Source organism: Genypterus blacodes, unplaced genomic scaffold (assembly GCF_046128005.1).
Source record: "Genypterus blacodes isolate CSIRO-AG114 ecotype Tasmania unplaced genomic scaffold, CSIRO-AGI_Gbla_v1 ptg000005l_1, whole genome shotgun sequence".
Taxonomy (NCBI): Eukaryota; Metazoa; Chordata; class Actinopteri; order Ophidiiformes; family Ophidiidae; genus Genypterus; species Genypterus blacodes.
In genome coordinates this window covers 2831907-2851515 of record NW_027466819.1, presented here as the reverse complement: position 1 = coordinate 2851515, position 19609 = coordinate 2831907, and the positions used below count along the sequence as shown (strand labels likewise).

The 19609-nt window shown below is 45.4% G+C and overlaps 3 protein-coding genes and 1 non-coding gene across 5 annotated transcripts in view; all 4 read left to right on the top strand.

Annotated features, from left to right (window-relative positions):
• atp1a2a (ATPase Na+/K+ transporting subunit alpha 2a) overlaps positions 1–10366 on the top strand; it is a 31373-nt gene extending 21007 nt beyond the window's left edge. Inside the window, exons 14-24 of the mRNA XM_076148650.1 lie at positions 528–703; positions 1503–1639; positions 1970–2120; positions 2824–2992; positions 3564–3718; positions 5696–5819; positions 7272–7417; positions 7547–7677; positions 7908–8009; positions 8249–8343; positions 10103–10366. Coding sequence (XP_076004765.1) covers positions 528–703; positions 1503–1639; positions 1970–2120; positions 2824–2992; positions 3564–3718; positions 5696–5819; positions 7272–7417; positions 7547–7677; positions 7908–8009; positions 8249–8343; positions 10103–10131 — 1415 coding nt within the window. The 3' untranslated portion in view covers positions 10132–10366. The remainder of the gene's footprint in view (positions 1–527; positions 704–1502; positions 1640–1969; positions 2121–2823; positions 2993–3563; positions 3719–5695; positions 5820–7271; positions 7418–7546; positions 7678–7907; positions 8010–8248; positions 8344–10102) is intronic.
• A 1316-nt stretch (positions 10367–11682) lies between these two features.
• sdhc (succinate dehydrogenase complex, subunit C, integral membrane protein) lies at positions 11683–15341 on the top strand. The gene is made up of 6 exons (XM_076147355.1): positions 11683–11748; positions 13084–13143; positions 13318–13419; positions 14102–14163; positions 14786–14949; positions 15079–15341. Exons 1-6 carry the CDS (start codon positions 11732–11734, stop codon positions 15181–15183), a joined length of 510 nt encoding a protein of 169 aa, XP_076003470.1. The 5' UTR covers positions 11683–11731; the 3' UTR covers positions 15184–15341.
• Positions 15342–16994: 1653 nt separating this feature from the next.
• On the top strand, positions 16995–17068 carry trnar-ucu (transfer RNA arginine (anticodon UCU)). Its single transcript has one exon. It is a non-coding gene; the product is annotated as a tRNA-Arg (tRNA).
• Positions 17069–18941: 1873 nt separating this feature from the next.
• The window catches only part of cadm3 (cell adhesion molecule 3), a 68084-nt gene continuing 67416 nt past the window's right edge, over positions 18942–19609 (top strand). For both annotated transcript variants that reach the window (XM_076149289.1, XM_076149288.1), the window contains exon 1: positions 18942–19233. The gene's annotated coding sequence lies outside the window, so the exon portion shown is untranslated. The remainder of the gene's footprint in view (positions 19234–19609) is intronic.

The window sequence follows — 19609 nt, the reverse complement described above, 5'->3', positions numbered from 1 at the left end:
CACACCTGCTTAGACAGACACACCCATGGAATCTGAGCTCACTGGGTGTTGCCAGTTTAGGCCTGATGCAGCAGACCAATCAGAACAGGACCGGTGCTTAAAGGGACAGTACCTAAAATGGCAAAAAGAACAGCTGTGCATCATTATTTATTAATAGCAGCTGATTCAGTTGTTGTTCAAATCTACAGACAGGATTTAAATGAATTGGTATGCATATTGTAAGGTAAAGCATTAGTGTTGCCAGAGGACAACCTTGTGTTTTCTAAAGGTGTCTCGGAATGCTTTCTGATCTCTCTCATATTTGCATATGTTTGGTTTGTTTTTTGCATGAACAAAACAAACAGGAGTGTCCCTGTTTTCATGTTTTTATATCAAATGAATAATATAACTTCATAGTTTTGACACCAACACCACAGGCCCTTAGGATCATGACAAAGTGGTGCATCTATTAAAGTGGCACATTCATGTCACAGCAACACAACAGACTGTGATGAAGAATGGCCTCACTGACGCCTCTCCTCTTCCAGGCTTCTGCCACCTGAATCTGTCTTCATCCCAGTTCCCTCGAGGTTTCACCTTCGACTGCGAGGACACCAACTTCCCCACGGAGCAGCTCTGCTTCTTGGGACTCATCTCCATGATTGATCCACCGCGCGCCGCTGTGCCCGACGCAGTGGGTAAATGCCGCTCTGCTGGTATCAAGGTAATTGGTTCCGCACGTTCGCCGCTCATTGTAACTCCTGAAAAGCCGTTTCCTGGGGCCTCCATTCGTCAGGCTTTTAAGAGAAAAAAGGATTTGCATAACAAATTTCTTTTCAAATCACAAAGTGGAGTGCAAAAGGTAACCTGAGCTTTCACGCCGAGCCCAGATGGCTGACGGAGAGAAAAGTTAGATCGGGTCTGAAAATTAATGAGATAAGGAGGAGTTAGGATTAGGATTCTTTAGTTTACACACATGAAGAAGAAGAAGACCGGCCTAACTAATGGAGGAGGTGCCAACAGTTGTGATGCTTAAAGAAAGACGCATCAAAAAGATTCTGGACTTTGTGGCTGTGTTGTGGAAAGGGTTAATTGGGTCGGCATGAGTTGGCAGGAATGAAATTGATACATGTGATTCTCTGATTGAGAGTTCATTAAAGGTTACGCACTCGCTAAGGCGCAGATTCCATAAATACACCCGCTGCCGTTGGATATGTGTTGAATCACGGCAAACACTTGGCCCACAGGTGTTTGTCAGGAAATTAATAAACCAGCTTGCAGGAAGGTTAAACAAATTCCTACAGAGACGGAGATGAATAATGGATTGAGTGAGTAAACGTAATGTTATTGAAAGACATACTGTAATTACCCTAAAGATGACAGGGCGAGATGAAAATAGAGACTGGAGAGGCACAATGAAGAAGGCTACGGAATGATGACAATGCAATACAACACAATCTTTACGTCTAAACTCTTGCTTAACTTTATCTACACAACTCCATAAGTTTTCTCTCTGTGGTCAGGTGATCATGGTTACTGGGGACCACCCAATCACAGCCAAGGCCATCGCTAAGGGCGTGGGCATCATTTCCGAGGGCAATGAGACCGTTGAAGACATCGCCGAGAGACTGAACATCCCCCTCAGCCAAGTCAATCCCAGGTGTGTGTGTGTGTGTGTGGGCAGGTTGGGGAGAGGTTTAGCTCAAAGGTATGAAAATAAGATCTAGGATTGTGTTTGGGCAGTGGTGTGTGTGTGTGTGTGTGTTGTATGTTTGAGACAGAGAGCATGAACAAGTGTGTTTCCAGGCAGTCTGTTGTGTGTGTGTATGTGTGTTTGTGTGTGTATGAGTGAGTGTGAGAGAGAGAGAAACGGGAGAATTGATAAAACAAACTTGAGGAGAAAGCGAGGAAAATGTCAACGCTTCTCTTTGCCTAACTCTCCTGAGTATCACTCACACTAACTGAAGACGGGCGCGTGTGTGTTTTCCAGGGATGCCAAGGCCTGCGTGGTGCACGGGTCAGACCTAAAGGACATGAGCGCAGAGAACCTGGACGACCTGCTGAGGAACCACAATGAGATTGTGTTTGCTCGCACCTCACCCCAGCAGAAGCTCATTATAGTGGAAGGCTGCCAGAGACAGGTCAATGGATAGCAGAGTGTGTGTGTGCGTGTGTGTGCACGCTGGTGTGTGTGAGAGAGAGTGGGAGAGAGAGAGGTCGTGAGTGGGAATGAGCCGATGGGCATTTCAAGAGCATGTAAGGTTGCTTTCATGTATGTATGTGTGTGTGTGTGTGTGTGTGTGATACTTGAATGTCTCTGCATATAAATGTGTGCGTGCGTGTGTGTGAGAGCCAAAGAAAGAAAGAGAGAGCTTGTTGAATATAGCTGGGGTTGAATGCCGGTGTGTGTGTGTGTGTGTGTGTGTGTGTGTGTGTGTGTGTGTGTGTGTGTGTGTGTACATGTTGGGTGAGTCACTATATGGTTGAATATGGTCTTGATTACAGCGCATATGATTGACAGTATGTAAGTGTGTGATGAATTACAGCCTTAATGTATGCACTGTGCTTTTGGTGTGTAAGCACGTACACCACACACACACACACACACACACACACACACATTGAGGCCATGCTACTATTCACCCTGACGCGCTCACTTCACTCCATGTGACTGAATGATTGCAACTCAATTCCATTTTTCATTTAATCTCCCTGGAGCTACTTTGAAAAGCCGTTATTAAGACAGAGGCGGGTGGAGCGAGGGAGGTGGAGGGAAAAGCTTCAATCAGGCCACTTATCCTTCTCTTCTTGGCACATTTTGTTTGGTGGTCCTTGTGCATGCAGGGGGCGATTGTGGCGGTGACGGGCGACGGTGTGAACGACTCTCCAGCCCTGAAGAAAGCTGACATAGGCGTTGCCATGGGGATCGCTGGCTCCGATGTATCCAAGCAGGCGGCTGACATGATCCTGCTGGACGACAACTTCGCCTCCATTGTCACCGGCGTGGAGGAGGGTGAGGCAGGACGCAGTGAAACACAGAGAAAGGGAATTAAAGATAGAGAGGAGGCAGAGGAAGGAAGTGGAGAAATAGAGTCGCAGGAAGACGCACGGCCATCCCATTCCTCAAAGCTGATGATGTGATTATAGTTTGGGTGCGACTTTCTGCCTCCATACATCATTAAATGATGTTGGGTGGCGTTGAGGTTTCAGAGAAATCAACGTGACAGGAATGTTCTGTCTGAAAAACAGGCAACAAACCCAAAGGGGACTCGATCTGCACCGATACGGAACAGACACAGGCAACAAATCAGCACATTTGAGAAAATAGAAGCAGCAGATGCACAATATTTTAAACTAAGGATATATAAATAAAGTGAATAATCAACTGTGAAAAGTATAAATTGTTGCTGGCACATTAGTTTTTCATGTCATGTCTCGGAAAAGTGGTTGACTGAACCGTGTCGCAGCCCTCGACCCAACGCTTGAACCACATCATATCACAACAACCAAATCTATACGTTCAAATCTATAACAACACGTGTCAGCCCGCCTGTTTTCTCTCTGCTGCCCCCCATCACTTCCAGGTCGTCTGATCTTCGACAACTTGAAGAAATCAATCGCGTACACGCTGACGAGCAACATCCCGGAGATCTCGCCCTTCCTCCTCTTCATCCTGATTAACGTTCCTCTCCCTCTGGGCACCGTCACCATCCTATGTATCGACCTGGGCACCGACATGGTAAGCGTGAGGGAAAACGCACAAGAAATGCGTTAATCCCTTTGTTTACATTCTAAGTGTATTTCCGTACTTATCTGTGAAGAATTCAGTGATTTTCCCACTTTTTCTCTACATTTTAGCCGCATTGCTAATTGTTACCTTCCTGCATAGATACAGTAGAAGAACAGTAAAGAGCAAAGTAAGGGAAATAATGTTAATAGTGATGTCCAATGTAAGTGCCGGAAGGAAGGAAAGAAAAGAACAAAGCGTTTGGTTTAATTTGTTCTCTCTGACTGTCAGTGGGAGAAATTTGCTTTTGGCTCGTTGCCGGGATCCATTTGTTGAAGCAGAACAAAGACCTGGTGGAACTCACATACAAAATTTACATTTCACAGCTCTGCCATTTCCAGATGCCAGTCTCTTCATTGTATTTCCAGCTGCAACAAAAGGCGTTGCTGGCACACCGCTTGCCTGAGGGGCGTAATCCATCATAGCAGAAGAAAAGACGCACGGAATGAATATATTCATAAGGACTTGTTCACTTGTGTTTATTACTTTAAGTGTACTTTTCTCCTGCTCTCAGCCATCAGACATTAGCGTGCAGCCCAAACTGGTCCCTACACTCTACACCCCATTGAGCCATAAACTAAAATTAAACATGTAATGAGGATACGCAATGTCAACTATGCAAGTGTGAAGAAAACAAGAAAATGTCCACTATAATGGCCTCACATTAAGCTACTCAGACGAAAACCTCCACAGGTGAAGAAATAGGGCACTTCTGCTTGTAAACACTGTTAGCAGAGCAGTCCTACTTATTTTACTTTGACGACATCAAAGATGGAGTCCTTTGGTTTTCAAGCTGCAGGACAGATTCGGTCACAATTCTAAATATTTACCTGACTGAGCTAATAGGAATCTCACATCCTTCATTGGCTGGATTTGTCCTTCAAGACGACTATTGAAGTTTAAAATCGTCTCATTTCTGAAACCTGCTTTTCACACAAAGGCTGTTTACTCCAACAAGCGTGTCGACGTGAATTTAATAACTGCTGTAGGAGTGAAGAGTTGGATATTGGCTTTAAAAAGCAAACTGTAAAATTAAATATTTAAGACTTCACTTACAGCAAGTACCTGAGCACTGTTTGTTGCACAGTACGATAAACTAAAGCTACAGTTTTTCTGTCGGTGAGGTTGTTAACAGCTTGTTAAGAGCTTGGTTTAACTCCAGGCTACAGGCTTGAGGGTTTTGCAGAGATTCGGCAGTGACAAGCAGCACTACGAGTCTGTGATGATTATTTTTAGCAGCCCTGTCATGTGGAAAAGGCGAGCGACGAAAGATATTTATCAAAGCAATATGTGGCACAGTTAAGAATGCCTCCAGTCTGAAATTGGGATATGCTGAATTAAACTTGTGCAAAGCCCTTCAGGAAGTGTAAAAATCAATGCCAGTGATAGTCACAGGCTATTCCCTCTCCTCATCTTTCTCCGTCTGCCACTGCAGTTGTGGGTCAGGGCTGTGCAACACCAAAACAAACTGGATTTGTAACCCACTGAGCGTGTGCTCAGTTTCACACGGTGCCAAGGCCCCACCTGAAATCCACCTTAAGTCTCAGAGATTTCCCCCCTAAGTCACACATATTGCTCTGCTGCTTACCTGGTAATACCAGCCAATATAAGATCTTTATTACAGAGACCTTTCTACCCTTCTATTTTATGAGTGCCTTGAATTTCACCATAAGTCTCTCTCCCCTTGTCTCTCCTGCCTGCCTCTCTCTCCGTCACTGTCACGACTTCTTACTCTCTCTCCTTGCCCTTTCTCTTCGTCTTTCTCCGTCCAAACAGTGATGGAGTGCTGAATTATATTAATAGTGATATGTCTGCTCTACCATATGTCATTGCGTCTTTGTTCCAGCGCCACAAAGACAAATTCACACACATTTATTCTTCTTGATGGGTAAAATGAACTGATTCAGTTCTATCCTTTATGTTCTGTAGGTTCCGGCTATTTCATTGGCTTATGAAGCGGCAGAGAGCGACATCATGAAGCGACAGCCCAGGAACCCCAAAACAGACAAGCTGGTCAATGAACGCCTCATCAGCATGGCCTATGGCCAGATAGGTCTGTCCTCCTGTGCCTCATAACCTGTCAGCACTGCAGCTCTTAAACCTGAATCACTCAGACAGGCCTTTGGAACCAAGTAGAGATGTTACGGTTACAGTAAACACAGCAGACGTAAAAATATCAAACATTGACATTTATCAGGAATTCTGGCATTACTTACTGCGGATGTGCCGTCATAAATGTTTAGGTAGGTAGTTTAGGAAATATACTGTACATGGAGGCGAGCAGACAGTTGTGAGGCTCACACTGTTCCTGTAATTTTCATGACATTTTCCGAGAGTAGAAAGAGCAACTTCTTTCTAATTAATGGTGTTACAACTTAGAGCCTCTCTTGCTTTTTATCTCTCATTTTATATGGTTTGGGAATAGTGAAAAAAAATCAAAGGCTGGCCCAATTCATAGGCAGTTAAATAGGTCAGAAATATGACAGGGATTCATTGGATGACGTGCGGTTTCCAGCCGAACACACTCCAGACTGCAGGCAACTCAGATCGACACCCATAGTTCTTTCAAGATGAGCATTTCTGGGGCAAAATGCACGCAGGTTGTCACACATCGCCATCACAAAGCGCCGTCCTGTCATGACAGCTTACAGTCACAAAACACCAACGAGGAAGGCGTTTAAGGCGTTTAACTAATGCGTTGATCCAGAGTGATGTATAATGGATGCAGCAGCAGACGGAGCTCCAGCGTAAACACGGACGCCGCGTCAGATTTCCATCTAGCAACATCATGAATAAATTGATTTATCCCTTCCGTCTTTGATCAGCACTTGGGCAGACAAATGCGAAGACTGGAGTTCCAAAATGAGTCCATCACTCTGAAATGTAACGCCCATTCTGACAGATTGGCCAACATTGGATTAAAACAAGCTAATGGCTATTATTGCAGGCCTCAGCTGTCTGGAGCCTATTAAAAAGGCTCACAAAATAACAGGAGCATTCTATTAAGCTGATGGAGGAAGAGGTAATCACAGTTCTGCTGTTTTGTGAGATAACAGTGAACCCCAGGTGCTCTACATCTCTCCACCTGGTTCCACGTGTGGGTTTCAGGCGTCTTCTGCCTTCAGACTGACTCAGCTCTGTGTCTCTGCTTAATTGGCTGCACCTGTTGCTTATAAACAAACAGCAGTTTCTAGGGATTTGAGCTTCTTCATTCATTCATGTACAGCAACTAAGATTGGTCAGGCTCAGTTTTTCATCCAAACTGGGGCCTGAACTCCAGGTTTATACTAAATAAGTCATAGATTCACAAACTAAAGCAAACAACACTATGAGTAATAATAGGACTAAAAAGTACATCAGAGGTGGGTTCAAAGTAGAAGGTAGCAAAAAATGTAAACACTCCAGTAAACTTAAGCAGTGATAGTTGCTGATATGATTTCATCTTTGAATGATTGTCAATGAGACGTCTTGATTTTAAATGTGTCTGTGTGTGTGTGTTTAACAGGGATGATGCAGGCCTCGGCTGGCTTCTTCACTTATTTTGTGATTTTGGCTGAGAACGGCTTCCTCCCGTCATTCCTGGTGAACATTCGTATCAAATGGGACGACCGCAATTTAAATGACCTGGAGGACAGCTACGGACAGCAATGGGTAGGGAGGGGGGGGCGATCGTGTGTACACCCTTTGAATACTCCCGTACTCACACACTCAGGCAGATTGATTGCATAGTTTGCAGTGTACATTGTAAACAAATCTACAAACTGTCTCACAACCTGGCAGACGTACGAGCAGAGGAAGATCGTTGAATTCACCTGCCACACCGCCTTCTTCGCCAGCATCGTGGTCGTTCAATGGGCTGACCTGATCATCTGCAAGACCAGGAGGAACTCCCTCTTTCAGCAAGGCATGAGGTAAGTAGGGAGACAGAGGGAAATGTGACAGGGCAAAATACGGAAGAGCGGACGAGTCCCCAGTGTGGGAAGGGAGGAAGCAGGAATGACTGGAAGGAAGGCATGCATAGAAGTGGTTAGGAACAAAGGAGAGGAAACACAGAAGGAATTGGTGTCATCATTGGTGAATGTTCTCAGCCTTGGCCTCATCTTTCTCTTCTCAATGCCCTTTATTGTTTTCTTTCCTACAGGAACAGGATCCTGATCTTTGGCCTGTTTGTGGAGACGGCGTTGGCTGCCTTCCTCTCCTACTGCCCCGGCATGGACGTGGCCTTGCGCATGTACCCTCTGAAGTACGCATTGCATATGTATATCTTCAGTGAATGAAAAATAACCCTTTACAGAACAGATCTGCTGCCATTAGCTGCTCACTCTTCAGTTTAAATGGAGTCTGTGGTGTCTTTTTAACCATCTCATTGTAATCCTTAATATTCAAAATGGCTGTAATGAATTTAACAATTTACTCTCTGCCTATAATTTGCCGCCTCTGTGTCTACTCTCATCCCTCTTTCACTTGATCTATTTCTCTCAGGACCTTGTGGTGGTTCTGTGCCTTCCCTTACAGTCTTCTCATCTTCATTTATGATGAGGTCCGTAAATTCATTCTGCGGAGGAGCAGCCCTGGAGGTAAGTGGTGATTAGGGAAACGCAAGGTTTCAGCCCTCTTTGTCTTCTTAATGAGCAGTAAGAAAAAATGACAAGTGGTAGTATCGTTAGTATCGTTAGAACCTGAACGTCAAGAGCCATGTGTTCCAAGGCCAAACCTGGATCTGATTACCCAGTACCTGGGTGTCCCCTGTGCTCTTCATATGGACCCCAGCTTTCCTCCTCCCTATAAATCTAAACATGCTAAGGTGTATGGACTGCCCACTCAGGAAAGGAAGAACCAAATGACAAAACTCACCAGAGCTCCCCCCTGTTGAGCTCATCCAGAGGATTGCAGCAAGCAATTGACAGAAGGAGACATAAGAGAGGATCAAGCTCAATGTCACAGCAGGCATAGATAACATTCATTTAAAAACAAGTGCTCTGAGCTGAAAACAGACAGAAATATGCTCTATGTGCTGATATCACAAAATGGTGGAAGCGGCCTCTATAGAGAAGAAAGGATGTGTAATCTTTCATTTTGGTGCTGTGTATACAGTACATATGGGTTGTCAACATTGCTGCCAGCTGGCAGAGTAACGGCTTGAAAGTTGTTGCTGGGATATAAAGCAGACAATAAACCAGGCAGTGAAAGGTGGCAGTCTTTAAGAATGATGTCATTATTGTGCCAATTGTGCAATTTACAGAGTTTTTCTGTCAGATTGTAATCTAGTAAAGTGCTCACTGACATTTGTACTTTACTCTACTTTGTTAGTTTCTGGCCAAACCAATGTTTTATTATCTTTCATTATATAACCCTAAGTTTCATCACACAATAGATCCCCTGAGTTTTAGGATAGCAGACAATGAAAACACACTCACACAATATCCCAATCCCAGCTACTCTTCATACTGAGTCATTCTTCAAATGGCAAATCTGCTGCAGTTTGTTAATTGTTTGTCTTTCAGGCTTGATTTTGACAAAATAGCATATGAATGAAATACTGATTAGCAATTTATTTGGAAGTTCCATCAGATAAATGAAGCATAAAATTATGGCTAATTAACAAAACATCACATCCTAATGGTGGAAAAATAAATCCAGATCATAGCTGAAATCTAATTTGATTTGATTATTTGCCTAGAGGCTGCATGCACCGAGCGTTTCAAACAAATTCCTTCTCATATTTTTTAGAGATAGAGTATCTTACTAACAACCAGACACGGGTGAACACATAAGCCCCTTACCACTTTGTTGCCATCAAAATGTTAATTGCAGACTCTGATATTATAAAGTTTAGTGAGGTTTTATTTCAGTAGTTTGGCTGGAAAGTGAAATAATTTCACGTTTACAGCTTGTAAAGGAACAAACGGGTGTAAAATCTGTAATTAAAGGTGTAAAACCTGCACCATTAAATAGATTCCACCTGTCTAATCCAAACAGCAACAGCAGCCAATGAGGAGAGAGGAAATTAAAGGATGTCGACTCTTGAGATATGCCTGATGGTACACATGATATGAACACACTACAGAGGCTCAGTCTGCTCGCTGCCACAGCTTTTCAGCAAATGAGGGGCGAGACATGAAGAGAAAAATACAATTTATCATGACAGTTAATCATTTCTGTTAATCTGTGTGTCACGGACTGCTGATCAGTCTCCGACTTAAAAGAGGATTCATTTGGAAATGTACAGAGACAAAAGCAATGAGGTGAATACAAATAGAGCGATACAAAAGGATATTATGAGCTGCTCGCCTGTCATTTACACACACCCTCTCTCTCTGTTTGTCTCTCTTCTAGGTTGGGTGGAGCTGGAGACATATTATTAACATTCAGAAATGTCAGTCTGAATTGTGTGCTTGTGTGCGACTGTGCGTGACTCCGTGTGTGTGTGTGTGTGAGTGAGTGTATGTCCATGTGGGTTTGTCTGAACTCCCGAAGGAAGAATTATTATGTGTGTCTGTCTGTTGTAATATTGCACGGATCAGTTCACAAATCTGATTATCATGACAATACAGCTGAAAATAGGCTTTTGATTGTGATTTGAGACTTATTGTTTTTTCTGAAAGTATTTCCTGCAGAAGAATGGTAACTTACACCTTTGAACCTCATCTAAACTGCTGCCAGAATGATGTTTACTGGCCTATTTGGCTCTAGAGGAATATCAAATGCTGTTCCACTAATGAAATGTACCAAATAAAAAGGATCCCAAATATTCACAGTCATTGTTGCAACTATTACTCATTGATATTAGCTGTGATTGCTCCTATGCTTACTAATGCACCCTCCTGAAGGCTAGACCGATAAAATAAAAACTGTATTGAACAGTTTAACAATTGATTTGATGAAATATAAAGCACTAATATGTAGAGTGTGTGTGTGCAGAAAGAACATCTCATTAATCTGTGAGATTAAAGGCTGTTTTTTGACCTCTTTTTCTTTGAATTTGAGATTTTTAATGCCATTTAAATCTATTCCTCCTACATTTATTTTATGTATTTGCAGTCTTTGGCTTTTGCATTGACTGATGACTGTGTGTGTGTGTGTGTGTGTGTGTGTGTGTGTGTGTGTGTGTGTGTGCGCTGTTAATTATTTGGTTGCTCTGATTGTGTGTGTGATACTGAATGTAGCTGTGTATGTTTGACTGTCTGGGCATTTAATCTCTTTATGCATATTTTATAAATTTTTTTTGTTATTAGTTTTCCCCCAAATCAAGCCGAAGGAAAACCTCATCTTATGGCTCTCAGGTTGACGACTTATTGTTCATATACGGTACGTAAGACTCTTCGTCTTTGCAGCTAGGGCATCCTACTGTATTCAAATTACTAATTTTTGCCAACTGTGACACATTCAGATCTTAATCTTGATAAGTGTGCACAGATCCTGTCAAATAAATTAACACAGATACGAAACGATGCTATGTATTTGAAACAAGTTAATTTCCCTATGTGCAGCACACTGGTGTTTAATTTTGTCGCTTCCCTGTCACTTGGTTACATCATTTCCCTCGGGGTGTCCTTGTTATTGTCTGTAAAGTCTTAAGAGAGACCGATGACCTCCGAGCTATGTTAAAGAAACAACTGTGGCAAAATACAAATAACAACTGCAACAATTATTATTACAATATAGAACATTAATTATGATTGCAATTATACAAAAAATAATGGTTAAAAATAACAATACAGATAAAAATACAATTATTGTTAATGTTAATGTTAATAATGTCTTTGTTGACTTCATTATTGCCTGCATGTAATTACTTTTGTTGGTGTGAAACGCAATCATGTCGCTAAATGAAGAAGAGTGCCTAAAGGAGCTCATCTTCTTCACCTCACTGTGACCTTGTGTGGCACGAGCAGCTGTTTCTTCTCCCTCACCATGCGGGATAACAACATCCGGTGTCGTCATTTCCTCCATTGCGAAACAAACATGGCGCTCCTGCTAAGGTCAGTACACCGACGCGACACAACTTTGGGGCTTGACGGGCGTTTCTCTCGGGCGTTATTCTGACTCGCTGTGACAAACGGACTAGTTTGCGTTAAAAGCGTAACTATTTGACCGGACGCGAGTGTTAAGCGGCTCCTCGTTCGTCGTAGATAAGTTTTGACATCAGGCTAACGCTAGCTTTAGCCGTAGGTCTGAGCTTTACGAAAGCTAACCAGAGTTCACTCGCTTGAAACAACTTTGACTGCGGATACGAATGACGTTAATAGATTAATATTTCACCAAATGCGGTTCATTTCACCGGGTCAGCTCTATATTACTTAACATTGTCGTGTTAGCTGGGTTTGCTAGTCTCAAGGTTTGTTGTGGTTTAGCTTTAGCTAGGGTCTGGCTGCGCATGCGCCTTGGCTGTCTCAGGACTTCACTGGCAGATGAACTTTGTCTTCAGAGTTGCAGCTTATAAAAGGTGGAACTCTCCTCCTGCGGCCATGAACCACAACGTTTATTCAGTTAAGTTATGCACAGAAACGCAGAGGGACACGAATGAATAATTATAAAGACAAGTGCTGAAATAGAAAGACCGGTTTATGTATTTTCCAGGTAAAGTTAAGATCCGGCTCACTTCATTTGTGTTTGTCTCAGTTGCGAGTTGAATCACAGTAAAACATTATTTGGGATTCAGAAAGCTAGTTTGGTTAAACTTTTAACTTGCAGATCAGTTTTTAGTAAGTTAGTTCTGAAGTCTAAACATGCTGTGGCGTCCTCAGATTGCGATGAGGGAAGCCTCTGATGATCCTCACAGCTTTACACTCTCTCTTACGTTTCCATTTATCAGAAGTGATTTTCCTTCCAGCTTCTGCCTGAATGATCGTTGCTTTAATTTGACTTACCCAAAGTGCAGCAATTGCAGTTTTAGCACCAGAAACCTCAGATAAAGCATTTTGTATCGTGGATGCTGTAGGAAACGTAGTCAGGAAACACAGCCTGGGCCTCAGAGGAAGTCTGGAAGAGGAAGTTCATAGATACATGAAACACAATCTCACATCTTCTGCCTAAAATCTTTAATAACAGGACATTCCCACACTGCGCCCTGATCCTTCTCATATTTAATGCATTGATCTTGCATATTTGCATCGATTGTGCTCAGAAGTTCATTTATCCGTCCTCCAATGATGAAGAGCTGTAAGCTGGCACTGATGGCTGCACTCTCACACCTGACATAACACCATTAAAGCCCCATTATAAAGAGATATTAAGAATAAAACCTTTATGTTCTTCTCTGTCTCATGTCTGTTTGTTTAGATTCTGACTCTTTCCTTCCTGTCCTCTGTCTTCAGGTCGTTGGCTCGTCGGAGTGTGTGTCTATCCAGACCACAATGCAGCGTTCTCTGCAGAAGGTGAGTGTGTGAGAGAGAGAGAGAGAAAGAGTTGTTTTATTGACATGCTGCTCATTGTGTATTGTGATTGTCACTCTCGCTCTGTAAGTGTTGGCACCTGTGCAGTTGTGTTCTGTGACGGTGTGAGCTCAGATCTACACCTCCACCCTAAACCCCTCCGTCTCTGTGCCACAGTGCTGCTCCCATGGGAACCACAGCCAAGGACGAGATGAACAAGTTCTGGGACAAGAATGCCAAACTGAACCGGCCCATGTCTCCACATATCTCCATCTACAAGTACGTACTCTGCTCTGTGCTCTGCTCTCTGCTCTGCTCTGTGCTCTGTGCTCTGCTCTGTGCTCTGCTCTCTGCTCTGCTCTGCTCTGCTCTCTGCTCTGCTCTGTGCTCTGCTCTCTGCTCTGCTCTGTGCTCTGTGCTCTGCTCTGTGCTCTGCTCTGTGCTCTGCTCTGTAACTGTCCAAACCCTCTGAGTAACTCTTGAAAGACTCAAACTTCCTGAGCTGACTCTGGACTGAAGTTGAATTGCAGCCTCATATCTCTGCTGCAGCTGTTGTGCTTCATCCAAATGAAAGGCTGCTGCTTTGGTTGAAGTGATATTCAGAGTGTAGCGTCCAGCACATCTAAATAATAAAGAAGCATATATGAACTTGCCCCGGGGAAGCGTTTAGAGTAATTCACACGCAGACACTCAATAACACAAAAACAGTTAAGGAAACCATTTGTCTGCTCCATTTGTTCTTTGTAACACGGCACCACTGTTCCTGCCGCACTCTTGTCTTCTTCTTCTTCTTCCCCTTCTTCTCTTTAGTGTGTATCCTCTCATCACAGCACTTTAAGTTGATGTTCTGCTGTTTCTAACCTTGTTAATCTAACCGATAAGTGCTTTCTCTACTCTCACGCCTCTTTGAAGTCACAATGTCTCAACTGTCTGTGTCTGTCTCTCTCTCTGCCCGTCTCAGATGGTCCGTCCCCATGGTGATGTCCATCACACACAGAGGCACCGGCGTGGGTCTCAGCGGAGGTATGTTCAGTCACCTTGAGACAAACCTGAAATGCTCTTTCCTGTGTATACTTGCACGTACATTTGCTGGCTTTTCTGTTTGTCTCCCCACGCTGCCGTCTCTGTTATTTCCTCTTTTGAAGCTCCGCTATTACAGCTTTGAACTTTCGATTGTCCCTGGAAATTCCTCTCAGGCGTTTTAGGCTTTCACAGGAGCTGCACGGCGGCGGCTCCTCCACTCATTTGGCCACTTTGCATGTGAACAAGCCCGTGCGACGCCGCGGCGCTGTCAGCTGTGGCTGCAGCGCTGCACGTCTGGGTCCTGACTCCTCCCCTTGTCCTTGAGAGTGCGGCATGTGCGCTTGTGTTTGCTTGCATGTTTGTGACAGAATTTAAAGCTACACGCGCTCAGACTCTCATCTTTCTGTCGAGACCTGATGCCCTTGATTGATCACTCTTGCATTGTGGCATTATTGTTTTACTCCTGGTTCTGTCTTTGTGGCGGCTCTCCGCTCGGCATCAGGCAGACTTATTACAAACGTACCCGGCAGAGACGGATTGCACGAGCGTCTCCCGTCATCCTTCATTCACACACACACACACAAACACCTTCTCCGCTCTTATTGCGTTTGTCTGTGTCCAGCTATCTCTGCCTTCGCCCTGGCCGCTCTGGTATTGCCAGGAAGTTATCCGCACTACCTGGACTTGATTCATTCGCTGTCCGTCGGGCCCTACCTCATTGGGCTGACCAAGTTCGGCATCGCCTTCCCCGTCTCTTTCCACACGTACAACGGCATCCGCCACTTGGTAAGTGTGCGCCCGCTCAACGTGCCAAGACTTATGGACTGAATATACCTCGTGTATTTTCCTAATCACCTTCCCCTTCTCTTCTTCTTCCTCTTTTGTGAAATTTGTGTTCATTATAATTTGAATCAGTTTTGGGACGTCGGCAAGGGCTTCAAAATCCCCGAGGTCTACGGCACAGGCTACACCGTTATTGCTCTGTCCATCATCACCGCTATCGCCGTGGCTTCCCTCTGAGCTGAGGAGACGATAAGAACCGAGGAGGGGAGCACGGGGAGGGGAAGGGGACTTGGTGCGGAGGGCATTGTGGGAGGTATTGTGTACATGTTCTGTTCTGGCCATTGTATAGGCCCCGACTCAACAGAGTGATAAATAAAGTATTATATTGTGTTGTACACATGCGGAGTTGTGAAGTTTTGTTCCAGGGAAGAAGAAAAAAAAAGGCTACTGATTTAAATTATGCAGCGTAAAGCTTAAGGGTCGACGTACAAGAGTGCAAAGTCCATGCAAATGTGACCCAGTTTGTGTCTGGCTCCCGGCATGAACAACAACAACAACAACAACAACCTGCGGGCGTATTTAGCCTCCATGTTCTTTCCTTATGTAATTTTTCTAATTGTGCTGTGATGTCAAATTCGTTACTCGCCTCCCTGCACCCTGAGTGCTAAGTCGGCGCCTGCCTTTTGGTCTGTGTGTGTCTGTGTGTGTGTAGAGAAGTGTTTACCGTGCAGGCTGTCATTCATATTTCACCTTCCCCCGGCCGTAGGAGCTCAGATGCATTTTTAACGTCAGGAAGGAAGGGGCTGAAGTTTGTGGAGGCAGTCCAGCAGCGGAAGCTCTGTGTGTGAACAGGCTCCTGGCTGACAGCACGCCTCAGGCAGTACCTCCCACCGAGCGGCACGGGAACGCGGCGCCGCACCTCCACTGCTTTGGTCCTGCTGTGTGAATAAAAGCCAGCAGTGGTGTGATGTCAGATCCTATTCCATTTATGTGAGGTAACAAGTGAACAATGGGGAAGGAGGCAGGCGTAACTGCTGCGGGCTGCAGGCTGCGCACGCACCGCAGGGCTCGGGATTCGGATGCTTTTCCTCCAACGAGCAGATAAGTTGAGCAGAGAGAAACCATAAGGAAATATGTAGAGAGAGATCAGGGGCAGAGTGGAGTGGAGACGCCGCTTCAGCAGTTTGTCACAGCTGACGGCTCGCAGGCAAAGTATTTTCCTCATATTAGTTTTATTTGTCCCTTAAATCTCAAATGAGAAAACGTTTAACAGCACTTCACTGTTTGTTTGTTTTTTGCAATCAACAGAATGAATAATGGCCCGTTGCTCTGAGTCTTATCAGTGCTGCTTTGCTGGACAAACAAATCCACTCTGAGCACTTGCCAATAGAAATAATTGTCCCTAAAATAGCACATTTGAAGAGTGAGGAATTGGCCTCTGTACACAACTTAGGCTAATGGGAGCCGCAGTTTGAAATTGAATCATACTGACTCCCTAGATTGAGCCAAGTTCTGTTTCCATGCCACAGGCAGATCTCCACCTGAGCCGGGGCAGAGCTTTGAAGTTTCATTTCCTCCCGTGTCAGAAGGGGAACATTAACTCAGCAGGTTTGGGAACTGGATTTAGTGTCCACACACTGAACCCCAGGATGAATTTACATCTCTGTAGAGCCAAGCAAAGCAAGAGGGAGAGGATAATACGGGTTGTTTACTCCCTGCGAGGCATCATCAGCTCTTTGCCTGCTAGTTATTGATGCGTCCTAAATGTGGCCTTTCCTGCTTTCAGCTCTGCCCCGATGACGTTATCATCATTATATTGCAATGAACTAAGCTGCGTGAGAGCAATGAGGGGTGGAGAGCAGCAGTTTCCCCCGTCTTCATCAAGCCCCATTCATTTAAAGAGTGTAGTGATGATGCGGCTGCAGCACCCCCTACCGGCCGGCGCGGGACCTTCAGGCAGGGCTGCGGTCCTGATGCTGCAGCAGCCCTCCGCTGATGCAGGGAGGGGGACTCCATATACGCTTTTCATCAGAAAAAAATGTACCTCAGTCTCTGTGGCGCAATGGAATAGCGCGCTGGACTTCTAATCCAGAGGCTCCGGGTTCGAGTCCCGGCAGAGATGTGATTGGAAAGGGTGTGACTTTTTTATTCGCTAATTAAATGTGCGGTATGATGTCTCGATGTGATTGTTAGTAACCAATGTGCCTCTTGCAGCTTCTTGTTGGAGAGAAAGGATGAATGTTGCAGTTGGTGGTGTTTGGGTGCGCATGGATGGATGGAGGATGGGTGCAGCACTCAGCCGGTCAGCGCTGTTATTTCAAGGAATTTCAGCCTTTTCACTGTGCAAAGGTCAGAGCTTTAATATGCAGATTCAAATGGCAAAGAGCCTGAAAGCGTGCATGCAGCCGTCAGTACGCGCTGGATGACACCGCCTCACCGCAGCTCATCCCTATTGTTGTGAGAGCCGGTGACGCGCACACGCACACGCACGTCCCCCGTGCATCTGCATGGGGCTGTCCAGTCGTGTTTTTTTTTTTCAAAGCAGAAAAATAAATAAATAAAATAAAATAAATCCCTACGCGGCATCAACAAAGAAACAATTAAAGCGTCCGCGTCCTCGTAACAAGTGTTTAATGGCGCCAGATGCCGCGTCCCTCCTCTCCACGCACATAAAGCCTCCATACGGTGGAACTTTGAACAAAACATGACTCGGTGCCAGAAAAGCTGCTGTCAACATTTATCTGTGCGGATTCTTTTCCTATGGAATTCTACTGAATAGGGGGAGATATTGAATTATTATAAGTAGAATCATAATCATGTTTGCTGAGGTGCTTTCAAGGACCCCTGAAGGTGGTGTGCACTTTGGGGACCCGTCGCTGCAGGAGATCTCCATCTACTCTCCATGCAGCAGGGATGCTGGGGGGATCCCGGTAAAGTCTCCCTCCAGCCGCCCGGCAGCCTCTCAGCCCTCTCCGGCGCTAATTGTCCATTTTGTTTAACGCGCCTTCCCGGTTCTTATAGTTGGTCGCCGGTGCTGATTGGGCTTCATGCAGCGTGGCCGCCGCCGTCCACGGTTAACCCCATCATGCCTCCCCACACGCGAGCATAATCCCTCAGAAAAAAAAACTATAATCCTTAATCCTCTGGCAACTTGGAACATCCCCCCCCTCCCCCCCCCCCCCCTCCTCCTTTGGATCCAGACTCCCAAACGCCCCAATGGGTCTGACGTCATAATGCTCCCGCGATTAAGGCAAAAACGCGCCTATATTGTGATGAAGCACGTGTTTACTGTACATTTGCATGAATCTCATAGAGGTGAGTCATCGTGATGAAGCTGAGTTGTTATATTAATGCGGATGTTGTGGCAGAAACACTTAAACAGATTAAAAATGGTTCCACTCCACAAGTTGAGCGAATGTGCTGTACTATTATCACCACGTTACAAATGATCAGGCCTACAGGAAACGACGCCATCCCCCCCGCTGTGAGATATGGAGTAATGGCTCCATAATGTCCACGATAAGAGCGAGGAGAAGAAGACATCTGCACAGCGTGGAGCCTGGCGTGACCTCAGCTCGATCATCTGACGGGGGGGAATGTGTGTAAATCCCGTCATCTGGAGGGTTTGTGGAGGGATATTGGTCCTCCACAAACCCTGCAGAGCCTTAAGACGATCACAAGATTGAAGCAAAGCCATCACGGGAAACCCCTCCCCCCCCCTCCCCTGTAATGGGCGACCAGGGTGTAGATGGAGCACCGTCAGCCCCGGTAAGGTCAGTGTGGACTCACGGAGTGTTTCAGGGACATTGTGGTGATTCTTCCCGGTATGGTGAGATCACTGTTTATCTGCTCCATCTCCTCTCCGCCAGCAGGCCCCTGCTCCGGCCCTGTTATCCCCGCGGTACGGGCCAAATCGTATTAAAATCTCCTCCCTCCCTCGCTCCCTCCCTCCTCCCTCCCGTGTCCCCTCCCCTCCCTCTCGTCTTTCAGACAGACTGTTTTGCTGCAGTGAACGGTAGCCGTGGAGAGAGAGAGAGAGAGAGAGAGAGAGAGAGAAAGAGAGAGGGATAGACACACACACAAACACACACACACACATACACAGAGAGGGAGAGCGGAGGAAACGACAAGAAAACAAGGAGTCAGGAGGAGGAACAAGGAGATTCTTTTTCAAAAAAGTCGATGAAAGCAGATTGAAGCTCCGGACGAGCGGCTGCTGCATCACGGGACGGAGCTTTACTGGACCCCGACACCGAACCAAACCGACTCCGGAGGCGGAATATAACGGTGTGTGTGCGTGCGTGCGTGCGTGTGTGTGTGTGAGCGTGTGTATATATGTGTGTGTCTGTGTGTATGTGTGTGTGTGCGCGTCTCTTTGCTGTGTTCTTCATTGCTTCGCAGTTTGTGTCGCTGTTGTCCGCACGCTTGGCTGTAGCCTCCCGTAGGGCGGACAGGAGACACCTGTCAGTTTGCTTCCGTCTCCAGGAATGTGTTTGTGTGCTCACTCTGGGTAGGTACAGCTGGGTGTGAGTGTGTGTGTTTGAGAGAGAGAGAGAGAGAGAGAGAGAGAGAGACGCTATGCTTGCCCAGCGAGGGAGTGAGAGAGAGCGAGCTGTATAATCCCTGAGTGTTTCATGATTTACTCTGAAAATGCGTTTTGGGC

Bases quoted from the DNA above. Each gene is read 5' to 3' on its own strand.
- sdhc (XM_076147355.1), top strand. The intron at 13,420-14,101 runs GTACGTACTCTG...TGCCCGTCTCAG, and splicing joins CCACATATCTCCATCTACAA to ATGGTCCGTCCCCATGGTGA. The intron at 14,164-14,785 runs GTATGTTCAGTC...GTCTGTGTCCAG, and splicing joins CGGCGTGGGTCTCAGCGGAG to CTATCTCTGCCTTCGCCCTG.